This window comes from Terrapene carolina, unplaced genomic scaffold (assembly GCF_002925995.2).
Source record: "Terrapene carolina triunguis isolate 2854851 unplaced genomic scaffold, T_m_triunguis-2.0 Scaffold131, whole genome shotgun sequence".
Lineage (NCBI taxonomy): Eukaryota > Metazoa > Chordata > Testudines > Emydidae > Terrapene > Terrapene triunguis.
Genome location: NW_020664482.1, coordinates 2,996,295 through 3,023,270, shown reverse-complemented (window position 1 = coordinate 3,023,270; position 26,976 = coordinate 2,996,295). Strand labels below are relative to the sequence as shown.

The following is a 26,976-nucleotide window of genomic DNA, read 5'->3' as shown; positions in this document are numbered from 1 at the left end:
CTAAGAGAGGCTGGGGTAAGAGCGATGGCGCCCTTCGCTGTACGAGGCTACATAGCACCCCCATGCACACCCCTAGGTCTTCAGAGCACCATCGCTGATTCCCGGTCCATGATCCCACCAGGCCCGGGCACACATGGAATTCTCCAGTGCCCCACTGGGAAGGTCTTGCTTCCACTCCACCTCCTGGCTTGCCTGGCCTATGCAAGGGAGCCTCACCAGCAGGTGGAGGGAGTTGGCACAGCTTGGGAGAGCTTGTTGGCTGCTCCCAGCTTCTGTGGAGTTGAGAGGCACCCACATGCAGCTGGAGAGAGGAGGACGGGGCCCCATGCGTGTTGCTTTGCCATCCCTGGGAACATGGCCCTGGGTAGAGGAGAGACAAAGAGAGCTCCTTCCATTGCCTTGGTTACGAAAGGGCAAATGACAACTGCTAATGACCTCGCCACCGCGTTATGAAAGAATGTCTCTCCGAAGGATTTAACTTCCTGTCTGCCTTGCCATGGCATTGGCCTGTTGCAGATCTTTATCGTGGGAGCATCAAAAGAATAATAAGGGTGCAGCCCGACTTCTGTGCAGCTATGCGCGTTGGTTCTCCAGGGCACATCTCAAAAACCTGACTGGCTTCCAGGAGCGTGCTGCAGTCTGCCCCACTCCAGGGGGAGTGTCTGTCATGAGCGAGTGGGGAGGGCCTGTCTGTATTGTACCTGGGCAAGGGGGCGCCGAGGGCACGTATGGGCATCTTGAAGTTGCGGGCAACCTGCCTGAGAGCGTAGGCATGATTGGATTGTGGTTTTCTAAGTACACATTATCCACGGGGGCATGGTTGAGGCTGGGAACAGTCACACGGAGATTAGTCCTTTGAAGAGCCCAGCATGTAATCAAACGTTACTAACCTCTCACGGTCTCCTGTATTTCCTTCTGTTGCTGCCCCTTGCCAAGATACTGGTGTGTAAATCAAAGAGTTCTTCTGCCTAATCAGATCCCTTCCTCCTTGATTCATTCACCTGATGCCACAACACGGGCCTTGACACCGCAATCCCTGCCTCATGGTGCTGCGAATATCAGGTCGGGGTATTCCCGAGTGAATCAGCAGGGGAAGGTGGAAGTCAATCTCTGGGAGTTTCTGCCTACATACGGGTACTTGAGGAGCCAGTGACACTGGGAATGGAATGCAGGACATGCATGGGATGTGACCGCTTAATGGGGTCGTCTTCTAGCTTTAAGTGTTCGCCAGATGCGGTAGGGATGGGTTTAGGCTAGGTCAGCTGCAGCACAGTTCTGTATGGCGGTTGAATTCTGATGCTGAGAATCCCATTTCTTTGCACTTGGGGGTGTTTATTTTCATACAAGACTGTGGGTCTGATGGGGCAGATGTACCTTATTCGGCAGGGACCCTGCTGAGTCCTGACTCCCCATCCAAAGACCCCCGTTCAGCATCACTCCCTAACAGCCTGATTCCCTTCCACTCCTATATACAGCCTCTCTCTCCCCTCCCCACAGGTTTACTGGTTCCCATGCCCCGCTCTTTCCTCTACGTCCTCACATCCCTCCTCCCAGCCATTCACTCTTCCTCCGTTTTCCATGCCGCTGCTTCCCAAGGCACTAGGGAGATGAGGAAGCAATCCCGCTGGAAGCCCCCGATGTTCTGGCTCCCTGCCCTAGACCCATTGCTGCCCAATGAGCCAGCAGGGCTTGCCAGGTCCCGGGTGTGCAGTGAGAGGACCAGACCAGGTGAGTCAGGGAGGCAGGCTGCTCAGCGTGGGTGGCTGATGGACCTAGACAGATCTTTAGGTTGTTCTCAGTGAGGCTAAAAGAGGCTGTGACAAATGAGGGGAATAGCTTTTAGCTGGCTGTGCTTAGGGATGTGGGGAGTGTCTCGGTGGTGTGCTCGTCTTGGCATGCAGGTGCAAAGCATGGAGCTCCCGAATGCCAAAAAGGTGGGGACTCTCGGGGCTCGCTTTGCAGGGATTCCTCTGCCCAAGCAAATACGGCTTTGAGGGAAAAGGGAAATGCTCCCCTGCAGACAGAGGCTGAGTTCAGTCATGTGAATGTAATCCTGTGTTAATTTCAACTCTTAGCACAGTCACAGCGGTGGATTGCTGATGTGCACCTCCAGAACACCCTGAAACCGTTTGGTAGAACAGTGAAATCCCTTCCCGTGCCTGTCTTGTCGTAGGCATAGATCTGCTTTTGCAGCCTGTCAGTAATATGGAGCAAGTAATTTGCAAGGAGCACAATATAATATTGCTTAGTTCCTGTGTGCAGCTCTGATCTGGGAGCTCACTTCACTTCTCTGTGCTTGTCTCCCCTCCCACAAGTTCTTAACTTGTGTATTTAGACTGTGAGCTCTTCAGGGGTGGGAACTGGCTGGTGTAATGTGAATGAAAATAAGTTTTGTGCAGTAGTCCATAGTAAGGTACAAAGCCCGGGAAGTCCTTTCTGAGAGTGGAGTTTGCGGATTAGGACTGGAAAGCGGTTGGAAGTGGGTGGGAGAGTTTGATGTGTATTCGGGCCAATCAGAGCAAGCAGGTCAAGCATCCTTTCAGGAAACAGCCCTGGCAGGAATTCTCCTCTTAAGGAAAAAGTCTTAGGAGGAATCTTTTAACCCATTTCTTTATCAGAGGAGCAGGTACAAACGTTTGCATAGAGATTTCCGCTAGGTCTAGCAGAAGTAAATCTATCCGCTAGAGCAAGGAAGCGCACCCTTTACCTCACGGAATTCACGGATGTACACAGCAGTCATGCTGCATTCCACACTTGCTAATGACATGGCAGCTACTCCTGTCATGTGGCTATAGACGCTGCAGATGTCCTCAGGAAAGGTCATGTGGGCTGACAGAAAAATCTGTTGCTAGCCAGATCAGGAAGGGGCCCATGTCTGTGCGGACACAAATAAATGGTAACAGGACAAGCTGGCTTTCATCCTGCACAGACCTGATCTAGGCCATGGAAGATCTCTCCCTGACCTCAGTGGCTGCCCTTTGAGAGAATTCTGCACTCTCTAGCTATCCCCCGTTTTGCAGAATTGCCAATAACAAGAGCTAGGAGGGGTCAGGTGTCTGCAGGCTTATCAAAGGAAAGGAATTTAGAAAGTAACATTTTCAAGATCATTCCAAGTGCTGTTTGGAAGGCTATTCTCCACTGGAATGTGAATCCTTGGATTCTTCCACTCCCCTTGACTGCAGAATAACGAGCCCTCTTTATCACTTGGCTGACTTGGCGTGTGGTAAGCAGCTCCCAGTGAATGCTGAGAGCAGGGTGCGAGGAAGCCATGGTGTTAAGCAGAGCTGTCATACAGGAAGAGGTGGCATATGGCAGGTTTGATCGGTTGGTTTATATGAGCTGTTAGAAAGCTGCAGGCTGCAGCCCTAATAAACCAACAGGTTCCTATGCCTGTGCTTGACGGGTTTTCATCTGCCCATTTTTCCAGGTTGCTCTTGTGCTCCCCTAGGCTCCTAAATCTAGATACGGACTCTGAGCAAACTACACACTCACTTAGGGTACGTCTATACTCACCCGCTGGTTCGGCGGCAAGCAATCGATCTTCTGGGATCGATTTATCGCGTCTTGTCTAGACGCCAGTAATCCTGCTCCGCGAGAGGAGTAGGCGGAGTCGACGGGGGAGCCTGCCTGCCGCGTGTGGACCCGCAGTAAGTACCTTTAAGTTCGAACTAAGATACTTCGACTTCAGCTACGTTATTCACGTAGCTGAAGTTGCGTATCTTAGTTCGAACTGGGGGCTTAGCGTGGACCAGCCCTCAGACACAGGCAGCATCACGACTGTAGCACTCCTATTCGGTTTAGGGGGACAGATTCTTCTCTTAGCTGGGCCAGTGTGCATCCAGAACACCACTGAGCTCAAGAGAGTTACTCAGATTTACACCAGTGCACCCGTGGGCAGAGGTTAGGTCAGGGGTTCTGGCACTGCAGAAGTTGCATACTATATGAGAAAGTTGACACCCCTACAAAGGAAAGCCTTGCAGCTTTTGTTACATGCCAGGTTTGGGAACAGATTTAATCTGTGGGTGCATGGAATTAACCTTTCAGCTTCTGAAGTCATGATTTCCACAAAATGTATTAACGTTAATCCCTGTTCCTGGCATCACACAAAGAAAATAAAACATGTTTATTAGATTGGGGGACTTTGTTCAGTATATCACCATAGATACTCCATATTCCTAGGTCTCTAGGTCAGCCTGAGCATATCAAGCAGTCATTAGACATACTCATTACATGCCTTTCAGCCACCTCATGTTACTACAAATGATTTGTTACTGCCTGGATTTAATCTGACTCAGTTTTAGAACAATGGGATGGATTTCCTTGGACTAAATAAAGCCAGTGACTCTGGTTTGAGCAGAACTTCATGTGGCTATTGTACGTTGTGGCCCAAACTCTGCCTTTGCCCGGGCAGTGGGTCTGAGGGCAATGTCGGCCCATCATGTGCACTGCTGGGTTACAGCTACTGTCCTTCACGCTTTAAATTGAATGTTGTGTGTAAAAAATGAATTGGAGCAGCACTTCTGCATGAAGGCCCCAGACCTCCCAGGCACTTAAGCACGTCCATAACTTTGCTCATGTGTGGCCTGATCCTGCTCTTGAGCCAGCGACAAAACTTCCATTAAACTCAACAGTGTGGGGTCAGTGGGCCCACCTGCATCAAAACTTCATTTTTTGCAGGATTAGTTGCGAGGGGAGACTTTGGGGCGGCGGGGCGGGGCAGGGGCTTGCTCTGTGTGTTTGGTTATTGCTACAGTGTTGTTCTATTTCCAGAAGCCATTGGAGGGTTAGAGAAAGTTCTCATTGAAGCCGATTTAGTCCGTGCGCTGGATGCTCTGACATGTACTGTTCCATGGAATGAACCACTGCAAATATTTACACTGCCTGAGCCTCCCGTTCACTTCAGAGTGGAACAGAGCTCGGCCAGGCAGCTGCGCCCTGGGGCCGGATGCTATTTAAAGAGCGAGGGGATTTCTTTTTACAAAAAAAGCCACGTTGAACCCTGTGTGGCTTAAATAGTCGGACACTAACGTGCACACGCTGCTCAAACGATTGCGTGGCGGGTCGTAAAATCACACGCACTCTAAAAGCAAACGCCGGTGGAATATCTGCTCCGAGTGAATCGGGTTTTCCCCCTCAGTGCCTCTCGCGTGAAGTAAGGCTGCGAATCAAAATCCCTCTTTGTTCGGACGCCCTCTTCCTGAGCTAGCAGTAGTAAGGCCATAAGCCCGGAGGGCTCAAGTGGTGCCCAGGCCTCGCGTTCAGTGGAATTTCCGTGCTTTCTTGGCGACGGGTGCTTCCATCAGTCATGATCTGTACTGCAGCCAGATCCCTTTAAACCTGAAAGGCAGCACTGTCATCCAGTCAGAGTTCACTGTGCACTTAGTCGCACAGGGCCAGCCTGTTCTCTGGGCTCAGTCGGCGCTTCGCTGTAACCCAGGACAAGGGGCAGCATGTTGGTGCATTGCCGCAGGGGCAGCCTGGGTGGGGCATTGTGACTCAGAGACTCACAATCGCCTTCCCCGCTTGGCTGCTGCCCCAGGGAGGGAGTAAGCTGCACCAGGCCGTGGCCAGTGACGCGTACGGTCCCTGGCACACCGGCAGAAGTATGCATGCTGGGAGGCTAGGCTTGACCCGGTCCATATCTTCTCCCACCTCTTCCTGCCTCGTGTGTGGGCGGTGATGAAGTGGCTTTTGCAGAGCCTGCTCCATGATATGGGTGGATAGAACAGGCCAGGGGTGCTAGCAGCCCTGTTCTGAGCAAGCCCCGCCGTCATCTCTTCTTCCGGGCCTTGCCTGCCTTAGGCTGTGCGTGTTCTCCCAGATAGCCCCTAAGCATCAAGTGACTTTGGGACAGGAATAAATTCCCAATAAGCAGGGGCCGTTCATGAGATACTGAGACCCTTCTCACCCTGCAGCCAGAGAAACGCGGGCTGTGTTTCCGTTACCGTGGGGCATTTCAACCTCATCCCGTAGTCAGAGGGTTCCGGGGAAACTGGGAAATAGTCTCTGAACAGTGTTAACAGTGCTAAAGGGAAAAGATTAAAGCCCTCGCATTTCGTTGTCCACCATAGCCCGTTCTTCCGGCAAACAGTCGGATTTCACAGGCAGCTAAAAGGCGCAGCAGCTCAGTGCCCCAGTTTGTGGGTTAGTCTAATCCAGCTCCCAGGAGGATGCACTTTTGAGGCTCCACGGTGATAGGTTTCATGGCCTGGTGCTGTTTTATTCGGGGGGGGGGGGGCATGCCTATATTGTGTGTGTCAGAAGGTACCCCTTGCCCTGCTTTGTGCATGTGTCAGATTTCGTATTCCATTGCAGCAGAAGTAGTCCTAGAAAACGTGGGCAGCACCCCAGATTCCTCCAGCGCCGGGGCTGCTGAATGCAGGGTCACTCGGCAGCAGTAGCCAGGGGCCATGCCTCTGCTGCAGAGTGCTGCGGGGGAAGGCGCTGGAAAGGAAAGCATGGGGAGGCAGGGTAGGGAGGGGCTACCACAGCCTCCCCCTGGGCAGGTCTGTGCAAACGCCATGGGGGAGAGTCCGCGTTGGAGCTGGGGAAATATCTCTGCCCCTGTAGCCCTACGGATGCTGGGGATAAATGAGGGGCGGTGCCAAAGAATTGGGGCGGGGGAAGGGTGAGCTGGCAAATCTCCTCTGCCTTTTTGTCCTGTAGCCCAGGCTGTGAGGACCGGAGGAGACTCAGGCATAAGTAGGGTTGTGTTTGCTTTGGCCACAGGAAATATGGTTGTCTGGAAAATAGATGCCTGATGCTGATGGAAACCGTGTTTGGGCCCAGTACAGTGGAGAGATTGTTAAAGCGCAAGTCATCCCTGCCGTGTACATTGTCTGAGTAGTGGCACGGCCGGGGGAGCCTGGCTTATCTCGTCTCTGGGGGGCGCCAGTTTACATGAAAAGGGGACTAGGGCCTGAATTAGCATCGGGCCCTTGTTTGTGTGGATTCCTTTCCTTTCCTCTGCTCCGTCACTGCAGGACCCAGACTGCGCACTGGTTCTGCTGGCGATGCTAAAACTCTGCTTGATGTAATTTCTGAGAGCTGAAATGGCCGCCAGCTCACACGGTGCCTTGTCCCAGGGCGTGCTGGGAGTGTGGTTTAGTTAAAGTCTCTGGTGTGAGGAACCATCAAGTCTGATTGTGTCGAGCTGAGAGGTTGCTTTGAAAACCAAACATAGGTAGAAGAACAATGAGGCTGGGTAAAACAAGCGTCCGCTTTAATAGTCCGTCCAGTTTGGGCCTGCCAAAGTCAAAGGCAGAAAATAAGCGGCTGGGGCTGTGGGCCTGGGAATCACAGAGGCAGGAGAGACTGCGCTGTTTGCTGAGGGGCATGGCAGAGCTGGAGGAGGAAGAAGAACACGTGCAAATCAGTGGCATCCCAGGACTTTCCTCAGAAGCATTTGGTGGCGGAGGAACCGGGTGCTGGAAGGGTGGACTGTGTGGTGTGAGAGGGACAGAGGGATTGGGAGTGGAAGGAATCAACGACTGAGTCAGCAGAGGAGAGGAGTGAAAGTGCTAGAGAGGTAATGGACATCAGTGTATTAGAGGCCATGGAAGATCTGGGTCGCAGGGGTTCTCAAATGGGCGTTTGGGACTCCTCAGGGGGTCATGAGGTTATTACCAGGGGGTTGGGAGCTGTCAGCCTCCACCCCAAACCCCGCTTCACGTCCAGCGTGTACAATAGTGTTAAATATAAAGAAATGGCTTTAATTTATAAGGGACGGGGTCATGCTCAGAGGCTTGCTGTGTGAAAGGGGTCACCAATAGAAAAGTGTGAGAACCAATGAGATAGAGGAAAGGTCATCATGAACTCTGATTCTCAGGGCACCATATCTCAGCCAAGGATAGATGTGGTTTAGTGGACTGACCTTGGGCTCTAGAGCTGAGACCTGGGTTCTGTTCCTTCTGGTGGATTGAAACGGTTGTAAAATTGTGATCTCGATTTAAATTCTCGAGTTTTCCTAGTCGTGCTTGCAGTCAGGGGCTCTGTAGAGAAGTGCGTGAACTGGGCGTAGCAGCAGTCATTTTGTAGTCAGCCAGGCTAGGGTAAGGTAGTGAGTTGTTACACTCAGTTTAAGGGAGCAGCCTGCTCTGTCTGTCTCTCTGGTTTGGGGTTCTTCTCTGTTGGTATGCTCACATCTTGAACACTGTGTGCAGATGTGGTTGCCACATCTCAAAAAAGGTATATTGGAATGGAAAAGATTCAGAAAAGGGCAACAAAAATGATTAGGGGTATGGAACGGTTTCTGTATGAGGAGAGATTAATAAGACTGGGACTTTTCAGCTTGGAAAAGAGATGGGTAAGGGGAGATATGATTGAGGTCTATAAAATCATGACTGGTGTAGAGAAAGTAGATAAGGAAGTGTTGTTTACTACAACTGAAATGAAAACTAAATTGGATTGCCTTTTTCCCCCATCATGACTAGGGTGGAGAAAGTAAATAAGGAAGTATTATTTACTCCTTCTCATAACACAAGAACTAGGGGTCACCAAATGAAATTAATAGGCAGCAGGTTTTAAACAAATAAAAGGAAGTATTTCTTCACACAACACACGGTCAACCTGTGGAACTCCTTGCCAGAGGATGTTGTGAAGGCCAAGACCATAACAGGGTTCAAAAAAGAACTAGATAAATTCATTGAGGATAGGTCCATCAATGGCTGTTAGCCAGGATGGGCAGGAATGGTCTCCCTAGCCTCTGTTTGCCAGAAGCTGGGAATGAGCGACTGGGAATGGATCACTTGATGATTCCCTGTTCTGTTCATTCCCTCTGGGGCACCTGGCACTGGCCACTGTCGGAAGACAGGATACTGGGCTGGATGGACCTTTGGTCTGACCCAGTAGGGCCGTTCTTATATCGTTCTGAATTCTAAGAAATAAAATTGTCACATTGCAACCTTCCAGCAAGAGTTTTTTTCTGTTATCTAACTTCTCCATTTGTATGTGGTGAGCATAACACTCCTACGTGTGTGTGATCTTGGTCACATCATTTCGCCCCACCGTGCCTCAGTTTCCCCTTCTATAAAACTGGCTGATGTTTATGCACCTTACTGAATTCCTTTGGGATGTAAGGATGAAGCACACAATGTACTGGAAATGCAAATCATTATTTATTCAGACTGAAAATTCTCCATGTAAGTTGTCAACCCAGATGGAATTGTTTTTTGTTTTTTGTTTTTTTTCCCCTTAAATAAGAAACTGTTTATGTCCATTAAGCTGTTGATTTCCGAGCTAAGCAACAACACAAACAAAAATTGGGCTAATTCTCAGATGGTGGGTTGTTTTTTTGCCAAGTCTAAGTAAAACACAACTTCATATTTTTTAAATAGCAGTTTAGTTTTCCTTTGGAATTTAATGAGAATATAGACACATAAGCATTGCTTTCCCCAGATCTGGTCAAACATTTGTCATCAATACACTTTTTAATGAAAAATGGGTTTTCAACTGAAATTTTCACAAAAAAAATTGTTTTTATTGAAATTTAGCATTTTATTGATTTCTTTTAAATTATGGGTTTTGTGTTTCCCTGTTCCTTTTCTCTCAGGAGAGAAGGGGAGGAAAACACTGAAAATAAAAATTTTTGGTTTTCAGAAACCAGAACCCCTGTTGTGTTTTTTTTCAGCTTTTGTTCTGTGAAAAAACTCAAAAATTGTCATGGAATTTTTCAGTGAAACAATTTTTTGTTCAAGATTCTTACATAGTATTTTTCAACCAGCTCTAGTGAAAGATATTGTCCTTTTTGCCTGGCATGAGTGACCATTCTCAATTCACGGTTCGTGGGTTCCCATCATTTAGCTGCAGTAGCATCTAGCAAGCCCACATGATCCTCCCATGGCTCGGTGTTGTGTCGACACCGTCTGTGGAGGCTACGTTGTGACCACAAGGGGCTCAGTGCAGTGCTAAGGAGATGGCTGGAGGGGAGGATATGGAAGTATAAAGCAAATGACTTGGGAAAGGAGGTTTAATGTTCTGAGTGGGAGCCCTGGAGGTCAGGCTGAGCAGTGGTGCAGGGGCAGCCCCAGTGCAAGACTGGAGTTAGGTCCGAGCGCATCCCCGAGCTGGCAAGAATTGAGTGCTTTTCGGGGCAGCTCACACATGTGTGGGCGGGAGGGAACCCCTCAGATCTCTTTCCAGGATGGTGCCGTGGCGCAACCCGGTGCTAAGAGTCAGCTGCTGAACGATGGGCCTGTATGCCCTCATGCGTCTGCACTGCATGCTGTCAAAGCTCCTGGGCTGCATGCAGGGCAGAGCCCCCCCTTCCACGTAGCCATGACAGCCGCATGCGAGTGAGAGACCAGGCGCGACAAGGGGAGGCTTGGGGCATGCATGCTGTGGAGCACTGCTCCTCCCGGCTGGGCCGGGGCTGCTACTGCATGCAGATAAAGCTGTAAGGCAGCTTGCAGAGGCGTAGCGAGCGCCCTCCGTACCCTCCGACCGGAGGGGGCCCCACAAGGAAGGGGGCCCCTAAAAGTGGCAAAATAAATACCGCGTTCCAGTTTCTGCATTGTAAGGGGCCCCGCCCGGACATATGTTCAGAGGGGGCCACCGTTCGGAGGGGGCCACGTTCTTTGTTGCTACGGCCCTGGCAGCTTGAAGTACAGTAGTTGCGACCTCTGTGAGCACCCTCCGGTGGGTTACAGACCCCAGCGGTGAGCTGGCCAGGCATTAGCAGCACCGCTGGCAGCCTGGCCATGTGCCAGCTATGGGGATTTGGGGGATTGGAGGCAGCATGCTGGGAGAGTCCCGCTGCATATGGTCATGCCCTGCGAGGTGGGATGTTGTCATCCTTCGTTTTGGGGGGCCCCCCCGAGTCCCAGAGAGGGGCAGAAGTTGCCCTCGCTCCATAGCTCCATCAAAGCTGCGTGCTGTTGTATTTCTTTGTCTCCGTGGGCTTTTTTTTTTTTTTTTTGCCTGGACCGTAGCGGTGGGTTCTACATGTTTGTCAGCCTCAGATAGATAAATCCTTACTGTTGTTCCCATTGGTGTGGGGCTTGCTGTGTGACTAACGGAAGAGCATATGTGTATGTGGGAGCAGTTGTGCCGTGAGGCCATTGTTTTTACAGAGCATCATCCCGAAGAGCAGAAATTCACTGGAACGGTCGATACAGATGAGATCAAAGAGCCTCAGACCCTGACCCGTTGTGGCAAAACTGCCAGGGTCAAGTGCAATGCTATTAAAGTCAGTGGAGTTACACCAGCCATGCATTTGGCTCATACAGGCTTCCGTTTAGCAAGTCTGAGCCCAAGGAGCGAGACAGCCTTATGCTGGACGTGCGCACTAGTTGTATTCGTGAACGTCATGTTTTACCATTTGTTCTCCTGGGCTTTAATGTACTTTGCTCGGTTCGCTCTACCGTAGTTGCCTGCTTCAGCTGTAATAGTCAGCAGAGACAGTGGAAGGTGGTTAGAAGCATCAGCTTCCCATCTGACCTTGACAGAGATTCAATCAGCCAGTGAAAGTTGTGGAATTGGATTATGGGATTTGCAATGAAAAAGTGGTTTAAGAAGGGACAAGAGAAACTATATTTGGTATTTTCAAGAGCCAGCCTGGGGAATAGCAGTTTAGAGCGAGGATACTGAAGGAGACCAAAGGTGGATGGAAGATATCTGAAGCTTTTATGTAGACAAGCTAGTGCAATACTACTCCAAAGAACGGTGTATTTTCATAATTTCATTATTATTACAGAAAGAAAATCCATTTAAATGTCAGTATTTCCTTTGTCCCGGTTAAAATGATTTCTGTGCTTTACTGGGAAGATCGCTAATGTCCACCCACGGAAACACTCGACCTTAGGAATATTAGCACTACAAAATTTCATATGCTTCCTGTCCTCCTCTAGGTACATTTTGGTGCCCATACGGCCGAACATGCCTTACCTTTGCCCTCTTAACAGGATGCTAATACTTCCTTACGTAATTATTATTGATCAGTAACTCCAGCAATGTTGCAGTAAGGAATGTTCGATAAAGGTATTTGCTTTGAGAAAAACGAGAAAAAAAAAAAGTGTGATTTAGTATTAATGAAAGATATTTTTACTGTGTTTTCAGCATCCCAGAAGCCAGGAGTGTAATTGGGTAGGACTTTAAAGAAAGAAAAAATGATCAGTAAAATACCTCCAAGCTTGCAGTATAGTTTATTCACATCAGTTCCTGTGTATACGTTGTACCCTCAGTTCAGCTGTATTTTAAATATTGACATGTACCACAAAATCCCACATGAGCAGAATGTAATGGTGGTCATTTAAAAAAAAAGATGTTGGTCAACATTTTATTCCCCTCTTTCATGGAAATAGTCTTGCTGCTCATTGCAAGGGAATGGAAGTAATCTCTCTGATAACAAACATGCTTTTCAGGTCTTTGGCTCTAAAGTTCACCCCCCCAAAAATATCCAACGCTGTCCAAATATATTTCCAGGGTCAGATGAACACTATGCATTGGCTGGAGTGAGCAAACATATTGCACAACCTAAATAGGTTAAAATCAATCCATGTTTTTCACTGAATATAACAGACTGTACCAATGCTCTAAAAGGAGGGTTGGCTCAGAATAGAGCTGGAAAGAGTTGTCAGTCATAAAAATGTGACAAAGGCACTATGGGGCTTTCCCCCTAGCAAATAACTGTTCTGAATTTGTAAGAACTCTCCAGCGTAACAAAGAACTTGGGAGAAAATTCTCCATATTGGTGGGGGTTCCTCGGGGGCACAGCTAAATACCTAATTGTATGCATAAACTTCATTCCAAGAAACTCAGCTTTCCTGATTGCAAAGCAAGTAGGAGTCGGGAATTTACTCTCTTCCTTGTGGCTATTTAGAGTCTGCATTACTGCTAGCATACAGTAAATGCATGTGACCTTTGGTTACAGAAAACATTGGGTCTGGGAGATGTTAGTCTGGGTATGCTTATGCCAGATGGTAATAAGCAGTCTGAGCTGCACTGAACAAGACTAGTCTGAAGAGTTCATTGTTTTGAAGCTGTAACTAACAGCTTTGCGTAATTCTTGACTGGGGGGGAAAAAAAAAGAGGGTACTGGAAAAGGATGGTGGCATAAATATATCACTCGGTTTCAAAACAGAGGGTAGCATTAAAACCAGATTGTGTTCTGCACCTTCTTTCCTCTGCAGTAAGTTTCCCCACACTGCTTATCTCAAACAGACATGACAAATATTTGGAGGTATACTGAAGGCTAAAGACTTTTTAAAGTAGTAGTAGGCAATCATGTTTACATCCCAGCAGAGTGCATCTGTGTCCTGAGAAACCATCTGACTGACTTAGTAGGGTTGTTACATTTTACACATACTTACAAAAAGAACAGCAGATGCAAAAAAGTTTTGTCCACACAGTACACTCACCTGAGAGGCTCTAGTTCTAAATGTCTAATGGCTGACTGTCGACTCTCCATGTTTCCAATCTAATGTGGTAACATTATGCAGTCAGTAAAGAGACAGTTTTCTTGTGACGTTTAGCTGTGCAAAGGCTTTTCTCGGTTTCTTTTTAGTACTGTTGGATAGGAAAGGGACATGATGTTTACGTGGCGTCAGTTCATACATATGTCCCTGATCCCACAGTCTCCTTGACATCAGAGGGCCAAACCCCCCGTTCATGTGCAGTGACTGTGCTGAAGTCAGTGGGACTAGCCCTTTGAGTAATGGCTGCAACATTAGACTCTGTGTGAAAAATAACAATCACTCTGTACAATCCAAACCCAGTCTGTGTAACAAAGTGCAGTGGCGAACAAGAATCAGTTTTACTTGTGGCACCTTAGAGACTAACAAATTTATTTGAGCATAGCTTTTTTTGTTAATCTCTGAGGTGCCACAAGTTCTCCTGTTCTTTTTGCGGATACAGACTAACACGGCTGCTACTCTGAAAAGAATCAGTTTGCAACTTTCCTCGTATTCCACTTTTGTCTTTTAAATCACAAACTGATGTCAGGGACCTGTCTCATCCGAAGAAGTGAGGTTTTTACCCACGAAAGCTTATGCCCAAATAAATCTGTTAGTCTTTAAGGTGCCACCAGACTCCTAGTTGTTTTTCTACTCTACAATGTGGAATTCCATTAGTCTCTTCAGTGAGTTAAAGATGTAAGCTCACACAGCAAATTCGTTATAATCTCATTATTCTTAGGGGCTCAGTTTATATAAATCATGCAGATTTGCTATGTAATACATAGGTCTGAACAGTGGAAAGACAGAGTGGGTAGGGTGGTAGACAGGGTTAGGTATCTTGGGCTCTTTGATGGTATTTAGTCTCTCAACTGGTGGTTGCCAGTTTTAGTACTGTGTTCAGATACATTCGCAAAAATTACACTTACATTTTATTTCTGCTGCTGCTCCTTTCATATCCCTTTGAAGCACAAATATCCAAGTTTGGAAGACACTAGGGTGAGAAAAGGAGGCTAAATATGCTAGAGCCAAGGAGTTTTGTCTTTGAGTCACTTTCCTTTCCTTTTGTATTGCTCCAACTTACTGAACATGGTAAAAAGCATCACTAGACCAAGATGATTTTATTTCCCTGATCTGATTTTCCAAGGCCTGGGGAGAACTGAAGATGGAATACACTTGAACTAAAATCCCTTCAATTGCTTCATCGTTAACCTCTCAGCCAGACGCCTAGACCTCTGCCTCATAGCTGCATGTGGAGGAAAACCAGTCTGAGTAATAGAACTCCGCAAAATGCAGCGGTTCGGAGCATTTGGTGCAAAGATTTTTCTTCGTTTTGTTTGTGGGTTTTCTCGCTGCCTTACACATGTTCATGGCAAAGCTCAGCTGCAGGGGGAGGATGGCGGGGAGAGGGGTGCTTCCAATTCAAAAGAACTCAAAGCAAAACTCTGTCATAACTGCTGAGTGTCCCCTGCTTCCATCTTAACCCAGGCATCATGGCAAAGTTCACTTGCTTGTACTCGACATGAAATCCAGACGTGCTCAAAGCCCAGCACCTGGGGAAGCCAGTGGAAATGCAGTCCCCAGGGTCTGGGCTGAATTTCCGTGTGAGTATGTGCTATATAGTCAGGTTTTGCCATTGAAGTTCTGCATAGCTACACTGAGCAGTTTCATACAGCTGCTCTGCGGGAGCTGCCCCTTCCAGCTGAATGCAGGAAGCGACACTGCATTTCTCTGTCTGCAGGGTGTGTGAACACGTGATCAGATGTTCTTTTTGTCAGTAAATGAAGGGCCTAGCACAACTGATCTAAACACCTTTGTGCTGTCATCAGCACCTTGCTTCTGAATCGGAGAGAGCCCAACTAAAAATTAAAGGTGCAATTCAGTAAAAAAGTCCAGGCAGAATCACTAGGACTTCTTTTTAACTGAATTCAATCCACCGCTAGCTGTAGGAAATATTCAATGATGCATTTTATCATCTTTTTGGGAACACTATTTTGAGCAACGTAGGGCTGGGAATTTCAGAAGGGCTCAACATTGGTCCATCTCTGTTTCCATTCAGTCGGAGTCCGCCGATTTGCTTCCGCCAGAGCAGAGTTAGGCCAACACTGAGGGCTTTTGAAAATCCACTTGTAGCGTTTGTAAGTTTCCTTCTAATCTGTCTTCTTAACTTCATAGAAAAGTTGCTTTGGATCCAGGAGGAAGTAAAAGCTTCAAACTACCATTCGCCCAGTTATTGCAAAATCCATCTGGTATGTGCTTTTGATGACATACCACTTTAAGTATAACCAGGCGTATTATTTTTAGCAAGCTGTATTTTCATAGGCAGCCTTTTTGCATAGCATCCATACTCAGTCCCATTTAGGATTCACGTTACTCGGTCTCTGGGTCGTCTTTGCCCAATATTTGCTAAATTAATCTTACCTCTGTAGCATTTTACACCATATACAGTACTTTGAAACCTCCAAATACCTAGTCATCTACTTGGATATTCCTCACTTTAACCTAGGTCACCCTCAAGAAATAGAAAATACCATACGTTTTCCCTTGTCAGACACTGTCTGTAGGACAGCAAAGATTCGTGTTCTAACATCATTCAGTGGACTGTATGAAGGGTCCATATTATACCCAAATCGACCATCTCAACTCCCTGTCTGACCTTTGGCGAGTCACTTAGCCTCACCGTGCCTCAGTTTCTCATCTGTACAGAGGGGGTAACAACATGGCCCTGCCTCACAGAGGTGTTGTGAGGAAAATGCAGCAAAGTGTGTAAGCTGCTCGGTGATGCGGGCCACATAAGATCCTAAGATCATCTAGTAGCGTGGATCGGTGGTGATGTTTGGGGGAAACCACAAGGTTTTACTATGTACTGTTCACAAATTCAAAGGTAATAGCATAAGGAGCATTTCATTAGGCTGCAGGTTAGAGTTACACAGTCTCTGTCTTTGCACTGGAACGTGTGGGAGCTTGGCGAAGCAAATACATATCTATGGTGCATAATGCTCATTAAAAGTTAGGCTGATTCAGCCACTAAATGCTATTTTGTTTTCAGTATAACATTGCATGGTGTGGGATTAGGTGATCAGATGTCCCGATTTTATAGGGACAGTCCCGCTATTTGGGGCTTTGTCTTATAATAGGCACCTATGACCCCTCCATCCTGTCCCGATTTTTCACACTTGCTGTCTGGTCCCCCTATGTGTGACGTCGATGGTAGAAGTTGGAGGTGTGTCTTGTAGCAGTGAGGGAGATGGCTATGGTTTGACTGTCACCATTGTAATGCTCAGTGTGCAGAAAGGGACGGGAGCACTCACACTCAGACTGTAATTGTGTACGGATGCTGCTGGCTTTGCGGTAAATGTCGGTGGTGAATCAGCACCAGTATTTCTGCAGCTTTTCTAGGTGTGTGACTTCATTCTCTATGGAAATCCGTAGGAAAAACAACTGCTTCGTGCAGGGAAACGCTGTCCTGCAGGCAAGCTGGTTTGGGCATGCAGCTACAGGCAGAACATAGAAATTTCCCTTCCTTGTTTGTCTCCTTCACCTCTTGTATCTTGTCATGACCCAAGTGTAAGACCTCTGGGGAGGGGACTATCATTTCGTATTTGTGCAGCATGCAGCACCCGGGGGACTCTCGGCAATGCTGCAATACAGATAACAAGTGTGTGGACTCTTACGTGATCAAGGAGTGATAGGGTGCTCATTAAAACCACACGCATGCAGTGTGCAGAATTAAAGCAGTTAGAACGGAGACACACTGCATGGAGTGTTGGTGCAAATGTTAGAGTTGGCTGAAGGATGGGACCCTTAGCCTTTTTTGTAGCCAAGGCAAAGAGAATTCCTACCGAATGTTTTCGCTGGTTCTGCTTACAAATCTATTGTCTGGCACTGATGCCCGGTCTGTTTGGATTTTAATGCTTTCAAGCTGGGATGCAAACGAGGGGGTGCCACCCCTGAAGTTACAAACAGGCATGTGTTGTGCGGGTTTTCCATTGGAGGTAAAGATCCCCCTCTCCGTCCTATCCGAGAAACAGCTGGCTGTATTAATCAGAGTGCAGGATTCTCTGTCCAGCGTCCGTGTTAGCCAGCATCAGATGCCAGCCTGTGCCACCAGAGTACAACTTCAGCTGGCAGCGCAAAACCAACTGCAAGGCAAGAGCTGACTGGAAGGGGGAGATGGTGTGGGAAGAAGGAAGAGAAGATCGCTTCTACAAATGTTTTTTAATTATTTGGTTTTAATATCCGCTTGAACCGCCTTTGGGAGTGCCGGCTGTGTGCCTCTCCCGCACCTTCTGCAGCCTGAGCCGGCAGCCAGGGCTGGCAGATACCTGCCTTCAGAGGCTGCCTCCATTTTGTGAGGAGCTGGAAAAGCTTGTTGTGTTTAGCTTGTTTTTAAGGCCAGCATCAGATTCTGTGGCTGGCTGGCGGTTTCCTGGCTCAGGGGCTGCCCTGGGACGGGGAAGGAGGGCATGTGTTCCACTAGAATCAATAACTGCATGGCTAGGAAAGGCAGGAAACAAACCATTTTAATGAAACAGCAGTGGATGCAGCTGCCACTCGGGGGGCAGCATGCAGCGCCAGGATCAATGCACCCAACGCGCTGCAGGTGGGAAGAGGAGGAGGAGCGGGTTTCCTCTTTGCCAAGGGACAGTCAGCTCTGAAAGCTTTTCAGGAAACTGCTCTGTGCTGCACTGAAAATAGCATATCCCGACATGCTGCCTATTCCTTGTGCTGCTGCCTTCTGAGCCTGGGCCACGGCTGCCTCAGGAGAGCCAGGCCAGGCCAGGCCAGGAATAGCCTGGTGGGTGGGAGATATGGGCCCGCTGGGGGAAAGCTGGCTGTATGCCACCTTTGTGACTCCCTGGGTTCCCAAGCCAGCCAGGAACCAGGCCACTCCCAGGTGTAAGCTAGAGCAACCCCAGGGCTGCTCTGAGTTATGCTGATTTGTCCAATAGCCACGCTGCAGAGGTTCTCCTGCCTCACCCCTATGTCAAACCCCACAAGTCTTCTGTGCTGGTGCCAAGAGGTGTGGAATTATCATGCCAGCTCGGTGCTACTCTGTGCTAAGGGGATTGCTTTCCCTGATTTGTGCTGGCAGAAAGGCATAAACCCAGCTTGGTCATAGGGTCACTGGGTGGCCAGAAACTAACCCCACCCTGTTGCCTCAGTTTCCCCACCTACAAAACGGGGATAATGACATTCACCTAACTGGTGAGTTGTGGGGATTAATTAGGTAGTGTCCATGGAATGCTTTGATAATAAAGGACCACATGCAGTTTCACCGCCTTCCAGCAGGGCTGAGGTTGGCCATAAAAGTGTTTGCTTATTTGTGGATTATCGCTGGGCGCTATACAGTGAGCTGAAAGCGTGGAGGTGTGGGATTGTAGAGAATTTCTAACCATGCAGGATACGTTTCTGCAGAGCCTGAGCACATTCTGAAAAGTATTTTCAGGAAAAATATCTAATAATTAGGGACATTAAAAAATGTGAACATAGGTTTTGTTGTATTAGGTTAGACCACTGGTCCCTAAAATCCAGTGTCCGTTTCCAGAGTACCCAATGTCTGATCCATGACAAAGGCAAATAACCCGTCATGATGTCACTGAGCTTTTGAAATCTGTCTCGCTGGGTGTTTTAATCTCTTACGATGACATGATCATGATGAGGAACTTGAGACTGGTCCTGTTTGGAGCTCGTATGCGGGAGCAGTTTTGAATTAGACTGACAGTCTAATCCTGCAATCAAATCTGCATGGATGGACCCTTGCACATGCATGGAGACCCAGTGAAGCCAAGCAGGATCTGCGTGGGCACGTGTTTCTACCCACACAGATCCAGTTGCAGGATCACGGCCTACTGTATACGTTGTGGGAACAGAATACTGAACATTTATGAGCACCGCCTGTTCTGTGTGAATAGCTCCTGCTTTCACAAAGATACTTCCGACTTACCCAGGGTTGATCTACGTGATGAATCAATGAGCTGCAAAATTTCAGTTTAAATAACAGCCATTTTCAATTTACAAAATATGGCCATAAATATTGTTTACAGAACCAGTAGCTCTTTTTTTACCCTCCTGTAATATAAAAACATCCACATAGATTTAGTCCAAATTTGGAAGAAATGAATGTTTTCCCAGTCCAAAGGCGTGCATGCCAAGTTTCAGCTGGAAGGAATTTTGAAGGCTGATTTATAAACCCTTGAAAATATTAGCTTCTAATAGAATGGCTGGCTGGTAACTATGTGCAGTTGTGCAAATAGAGGCCCAGATCCTGAACTGCAGCTGAGGAGCGCTGAGCCCAGCTCAAGGGGAGAAATTGCAGCAGAGGCTTCAAGCCACATTGGGGCTGATGCGGTGTGGCTGGCTGGTCCCATGTGGTGAGGAAAGTGTGGCTTAGAGCTAGAGGGATTCTGCCCACCAGAGACGCTCCCATTCTCTGGTGCTACAGAGGTATCTAGGGACAGCGTGTTGGGGAGATGTGCAGGGAGAAGCAGCTTGACTTGGGAACCTGACTCCAGTACTGTGTCTAGAGGCGCCTTCCTAAAAAGGAGCTACCCGGCTCCGGGCTGGGCTCCTGCTTTTGTGTTTCCATCCATGTATGGGCAAGGTGAGCAGGACGGTATGAACAATCAACAGGACAAACTAGCAGAGACTATCCAGGCCCTGAGCCCGATTCTTTATTGCCCTGCTCCTTGGGCAGCCGTAGGGACCAGTGCCTGTCAGAGCACTGCCAAATGGGGATGGTGCCATTTTACACTCACTGCACTGGTATCCTCCACGACTGCACCAGGTGCCTGGGGAGGGAGAGTCATGTCCTCCATGCGGCAGGAATTAACCCACGCCAGGGCCCAAGCTTTCACTTGCTCTAGAAAGCCAGCAAGCCGCTGCCCAGGACGAGGGGAGCACACGCTTTCCCTCTGCCAGGGCAGTCTTCTGACAGTTTGGAGCAGTTTTCCCGTCCCACTGGTTTTTACAGGAGAGAGGGACTTGGACCCATAGTTCCTTGCATTTAATAGTCCGCTCAAAATAATATCATGGAACCAAGACCCATGGTTTAATCCTTCCCCCATCACAAAGCAGATAAGAAAAGGCCTGTGCATTTCTGCCCACTTGCAACAGCTTCCAAGGGATAGTTCAAATCCTGCCCCCTTTCTGTGGAGCTGCCGCCGCTCCTGCCTGCTCGCTCGGGGATCCCAGCTCGTATTTCTTAAGGGGAGCAGTAGAACTATATCTAGGATCCACAGGGCCCCTTTACCCCCCTGCTTCCTAAACGACCTCCAGACTGGAGTTCTCAGGAGAGGAGGAGGGAAAGCGTTGGGGGGATGTACCTGTCCCCATGCTGCAGCAGCCAGGCTAAGTCCTGCCGCGGCATGCCCAAGACTCGGATTGCTACCTGTGGCGATCAAGCCTGGGTGCTAGAAGAAGGGGGTATTTCTGCTGGGATGCCGGAATTTACCCGTCTGTGTCTGCTAGACAGACTCAGAACAGGGAGCCACCTCCGAGACTGTGGGATCTGTAAAGCTAGTGGCGCTGCTGGGAGCCTGCCACAGTGCAGGGAAGATATGTTGGCCCTGGGCCCTGTTCAGTGATCCGCTAGATCAGAGCAGTGCTGGTCTCTCAAGCAGGCCACGGATTTGTGCTGTTTTTTTTTTTTTTAATGCACGTTTTATATTTGCCAGAGCTCACAAGTGCTTTGTAGGCTTCCCAGTCAGCTGATTCAATATTTATAGGTCTGTATTCCCAACGTCTCTCTTTTTACAGAGAGCAGGAGGTGTCGCTACAACTAGAATCCATTTTGCCAGGGAAACAAAGCCAATGAGTTTCTCTGTCTCCTCCTCCCTCCTTTTCCTGGCGGAATAAAATGCTCTGTAAGGCCTTGAATTCTAGCATACACAGGGCGAGTTCATTGCACATGGTGTAGTCCCCAGAGCTCCCCACCTAGGATAGGGAATTTGCTGGTGGAAAGCTGGCAAAGTCAGCTCTGCGGCCTGCCTCTAAGCATCCCCCCAGCATAGGGGCATGCAAGGGGTGTTGCCAAAACACTGCGCACCAGTGATCCCTGACCCCTGGAATGACCCCGGGAAGCTGTTACCGCTGATTTGTAAGTTAGAGCAGCTCTGAGCCGGCTCTAAGCTTCCTTTGCCCTCACCTCTCCACAGATGTGCTTAGCAGAGCCTGGGCTTCCCTAGGGATCTGGGCCCTTACGTTCTAAAAGGGCCTGGATTTGGGGGCCTGGGTTAGCCTAAGTTTTTAACCTTGCTCTATTGGAAGGGTAAATGTGTCCCGTGTTAAGGGGAAAACACTTCTCTGAGGCTAACCTATTGGCTATTTGATGCGAGTACTAACCAGTGAAAACTAGACCAGCAGACCTCGCTGTGCACCCGTCGACCGGCAGAGTTAAGTTTTTTAAAACTCTAAACATAGCGCCTGGGGTTAGTGGAGTGAAAAACCAGCCCTAAATCAGGCCTGGTCCCAATGCTGCAATGGGATCGGCAAGGCCGGACCGTGTGTCCACCTGGGTCTGCGTGTGTGGATCTCATGGGCGGCTGCCGTTTTGCCATCGTTTGGAGCTTGACCCTGCAAACGCGCAGGGAGCATGACTTGGATGAGTAGCCCTGTCGTTTTTCTTAAAGTAAATGTATTTAAGGTAAAGCGGAAAATCCTGCTTCGAACATGGGCTCCTAAAGCGACCATCTAAATCCCAGGAGGCTGTTGTAGCGAATTGTTCTTTTATGAATAACGCTGATGATGGTTTTATTGCTGCTGTTGTAATTATTTAACGTGACTACTACTGTTCTTTGCCATGACCCCGGCGCCAGGGGCTGTACGAACACAGAACAAAAAAGGCAGGGCCTGCCCCGAGAACTGACAATCTCTGCAGTGAGATGCATACACTTCCCTCCCCTCCCCCCCAGAAAGAGAGGAAACCGTAACACAGGAGGGAATAAATAAATAGATATTTTTAGAGGAGTTATTTTTATATTTTTGGAAGCATTTTTTTTCAGCGTCACCAAATTTGCTACTAATTTTCTGTACGCACCAGAAAGTAGGTGGTTAGTGCAGTGTGCTCAGGCTGTTGGTTGTGACATTTTATCACTGCCTTTTGGAAGCAGACGTGATCATCTCAATCGATATTAAATGACCCGAGAGCACTAAGCTTGCACTGCTCAGGAGTCATTTCCTTTCCCGGTGGTTGTGTGAAAAGAAAAACCAAGCAGTTAATGGCAAGGCAATTGTATTATTGTTTTTAATAAAAGGAAATAGTTTAAAAGGGATCAGGGCTGTTTTCCGCCATTCCCTGTGGTACCAAATACCCTGAAATGATTCAAACGGAAAGAATTTTGAAAACAAATGTACTTTTCACCATAGGTGTGTGTTTAACTTTTACATTTCACTCAGGTCTCTACAGGGACTAGTGGGGTCAGTTTCACTTTTCTATACTAGTAGGTATCACTTTCAGTTGTTAGATAGCAGCCCAGCGCTCTGGTGTTTGGGTTCACAGAGCCACAGAAAAATGAGAAAATGGTTATTGTTGTTGCTGTTGTTTTTATTGTTAGTTCATGAAAATATTTCTATTAGTATTCGGTTGTGAAGAAGGCTCTTGGTGTGTTTAGCAAACCTGTATTTTAGGCTGAAGTTTAATTTGATGCGATCCCTACAATGGTGCAGCAATTGTAGTATTTGGTTTGTTTTCACATAACTGATACAATAATATAAAAATATGACAGATGGTTTTAAAAAAGAGGCAGAATAGCTTAGCAGAATGCCCCACTTAACTGGTAGTTTTGTTACCGTTCTCCAAACACATCAATAATTGATTTTCTCCCAGTACTCTGAGTGTTAACGTTCACTGAAATACTGCTTCATTATTTTTTAGGGCCGGTGTACTCGAGAGAACTGCAAATATCTTCACCCTCCCCCACACTTAAAAACACAGCTCGAAATAAATGGACGCAACAATCTGATCCAGCAAAAGACCGCAGCAGCCATGTTTGCACAGCAGATGCAGTTCATGTTACCCGGCGCTCAACTACAGCCAATTGTAAGTGACAGAAATTACTTAGGTTCCTAGTTACGTGTGACAGCCCTGATCCTGCAGTCAGACTTGTATAGGTGAACCCATGTGCCTGGGTGCCACCGCACTGATTTTCGTGAGAATTCGTGCGGGGATAAGGATCTGCCCATGTGGATCCAATTGCAGGGTTGGGACCCAAAGAAATAGATGTGGTGAGGTAGGTCCCTTAGCAAGCCCCACTGAGTCATACTGGTTCATTCTGTGGGGAGCTTCATATGCCTGATGCCACGGGGTCTCATCAGTAAAAGAGCAGGGCCAATAGAACGTTGGTGAAGATTGTGGCATTCAGGCTCCTCTCTGTACATTGGCATAACTTGGAGAAAGGCCTGGTCTAGTTGTCTGAGTACAGAACAGGGCTCTAGGGGCTCCAACATACCAGTCCTGGCTCCTACACTGTGCAGCTTTTGGAAAGCCACTTACCCTCCTTTTCTGAGTCCCCCAATCCGTGAAATTCTAGGGGCCGGGAGCACTAGAAATGTTAGTGGACAACCAGAGGGGCAAGACCAAATGCATCCAGTCTTACTGCTGCTTGTTCCTCAGGTCTAGCACTCCTCTGCTCTTGGAACTGCTTTGCTTTGTCACTCAGACGGAATAAGTCGAACATCAGTTTGGAGTTGGCAAGCCTGCAGTTGCACCACAGAGGAAGGTGGAAGGGACACAACAGAGGATGCATGCAGACCGTTGTTTAGTTGGTTAATTTCACATGCTGTATCTGGAATGATCCCCCCTTTTCCAGTAGCTCACCTTTGGAGATCCAGAATGTACTGATGCCAGTAGAGTCTCTGGCCTGCACAGATGGCATATAAGGGGAGGAGCCGGAGGGTCCTGTACTCAGCTCAGCGCAGGCCTCTGTTGTTGTTGTTTTGGTTATTATTTATATTGCAGGACTTCCTAGAGGCCCTAATCAAGGTTCCAGGCCCCATTGTGGTAGGTGTGCGTGCATAACCAAAGCTAGCCCCTGCCCTAACAGCTTACAGGCTAAGAAGTAGAGCTGTATGGTTTTATGTCCAGGAATCAAAATATTTGCTTTAGTTGCCCCTACACTGGGTTGTGCTGAAATGGCCCAACCTAGCCCTTGCTTATTAAATCCGAGTCCATTGTAACGCTGTCCCTATCCAGCGGGATGAGGGGAGTTTTGCTTTTCTCCAGAGAGGTGAGGGAAAAGGGATGGGAAGCATCTGTCTGGGGGCTGAGTAGTCCTGCCACTCCCAGCCCTTGCATTAGCCAGATACATCAGAGCGGGGCACTGTTGGGCAGGACTACATTAGCGTCGTTTAAGCTGCTGATTACCATCTCTGGAATATGGGGTGTGTGGCTGCTGGTTGATGTCAGAGTGCCTAACATGCCTCTTTGATATTGACAGCATTAGAAATCGAAATAAATGAGGTGCAGATTTTCAACAGTGAAGGTGATTAATCATGGGAACAGCTTGCCCAGAGCCGTGTAAAAGCCCTGCTCTCGCGCAGCCAGAAGTGACAGGCATGACACCGCAATGAGCTTGTCTGCCTGTGTTCTGCAGCAGGTCAGACCAGATGACCGCCATGGTCGGGCCTTACAGTCTGTGACGCTGCGAAATCCTGTCTTGGGCTTGGAATGCTGGTGCCTCAGTGCAAAATGGGGTTTTAGTTCAAGACATGGCCCTGTGGCTCTGTGACCAGCTTGGAGAGCCCTGGGATTTTTGTAGCGGATAAAGCAGACATGTATCCTCCCAGCGACATGGGTGGCGTTTCTCCCGGGCAGAAGGATAACTTTTGTTAAAGCCTTATTCCAAACAACATGTTTACTCGATGAGATCATGTTTCAGCAGGGGAACTTGGCTATTGTTCTGCTCTCTGTACGGTTGCTTGGTGCGTTGGTGACACTGTACAGCTTTATTAAAATTGTTTATTAAAGACCGAGCCAGATTCTGCCCTTCGAGGCGCATGCGTGACTTGAGAGCAGCTTTTCGTTGATGCCCATCACCATGGTATTTGGCACCTCCCAGGGTTTAATGAACTTCTCCTCACCACACCCTGCAGTATAGGGAATGTGGTTATCCCCATTTCACAGAGGAGTAACTGAGGCACAAAGAGAGGGAATGATTTGCCCCAGGAGAGTGGGATTGAACCCAGATCTGCTGAGTCCTTGCCCCAAGAAGGTTAATTTGAAGGAGAAACAGCCTCTGAGCGAGCTCCCCTTTGACAAGACGGGCTCACACCAAAAGAATCGCCATTCTAACAGCAGAGGACAGGTCTCCATCGAAGGAAATCCTGAAAATGTTCCCGTTTCATTCCTAGCACTTTACTCAGTGCAATGTGTCCCGAGCCGGGGTTTTCCTCCGTGGGGAGTTCCCAATGATAAGATGTTGTCATCTCAGCAACTCAGAATAGCTTCGGGATTTCCTCTTTGGAAAATTTGCATCTTCCCATTATAAAATCTGTGGGCCAAATTCCTCCCTAGTGTAAAGCCATTGATTTCAGTGAAGTTACACCGAGCTTGAATTTGTTCCCTGATGTCCAGTAGATGCTTTGTTTCAGAAGTAGCCATAACTGATGAGAAGTGTGCTCAGGTTTTGGACTGTACTTGGGAAGATGTTATGTTTGTTCACTGCTTCCCAGAAGGCCTGCAATGAAAACTTCCCCCTTCCTTCTTTCCTTCACTCGGCTCACAAAGCTAAATTCAGTTCTCATGCTGATTCCAGCTACTCCACTTCAGGAAAAGCAGGAGCGTGCCTTTTCCTTGGCCCTGGCATTCCCAAAGACGGTGACAATAGAGCAAACTTGGATAATTTTTCCTGTCAGAAGAAGGGCGGGTCCACCTGCTGAACGCAAACTAAATTCTTCAAAGCAGGAAGGATTATATTAGCTGCAACAACAGAAGAAATCCCACGTGATCGGCAAGCTGACAAACACCATGTCTGCTTCACTGGGATGTTCGCCAGAGCCTGGATTTGGTGCAGTGTATGTAAATAGCTCTAACCAATAACGGCATGTGCAGATGATCTTGCCATGACAATCCAAGCATCAAACCTCCATGACATTGAGAAAGCATTAACTGAGGACCTCCAAAATATGGAGCAATGTTTCCAGAAATGGAGGTTCAAACCAAACCCTGGAAAAATAATAGTAAGTGCATTTCATCTTGATAATAAGAGTGCCAAAAACATACTGAAAGTAGCTTTCTGTGGTAAAAATGTGCAACACCATTACACTCCAACATATCTCGGAGTGAAACGTGATCGCACCCGCTCCTTCCATGACTGTCTTGAGACGGTAGCTGCAAAGATAAAAACGAGAGCCAACATAATCCAGAAACTAGCATGTACAACCTGGGGTGCATCAGCATCAGTGTTGCGAACATCTGTAATAACACTTGTATGTTCAGTAGCTGAATATTGTATGGAGCAGATGCAGCTACGCATGACTTGTGGATACCCAGCTGAATAGAGTGATGTGATGTATCACAGGAACCCTTAAATCGACTCCAACACCATGGCTACCTGTCCTGTGTGACATTGCTCCCTCGCTGATCGGCTGA

At 48.0% G+C, this 26,976-nt stretch overlaps 1 protein-coding gene across 2 annotated transcripts in view; it reads left to right on the top strand.

Moving 5' to 3' along the window:
• The window catches only part of MBNL3 (muscleblind like splicing regulator 3), a 74,306-nt gene that overhangs the window by 15,752 nt on the left and 31,578 nt on the right, over nt 1-26,976 (top strand). For both annotated transcript variants that reach the window (XM_029911828.1, XM_029911827.1), the window contains exon 2: nt 23,263-23,427. In XM_029911828.1, the coding sequence (XP_029767688.1) occupies nt 23,263-23,427 (165 nt within the window). The remainder of the gene's footprint in view (nt 1-23,262; nt 23,428-26,976) is intronic.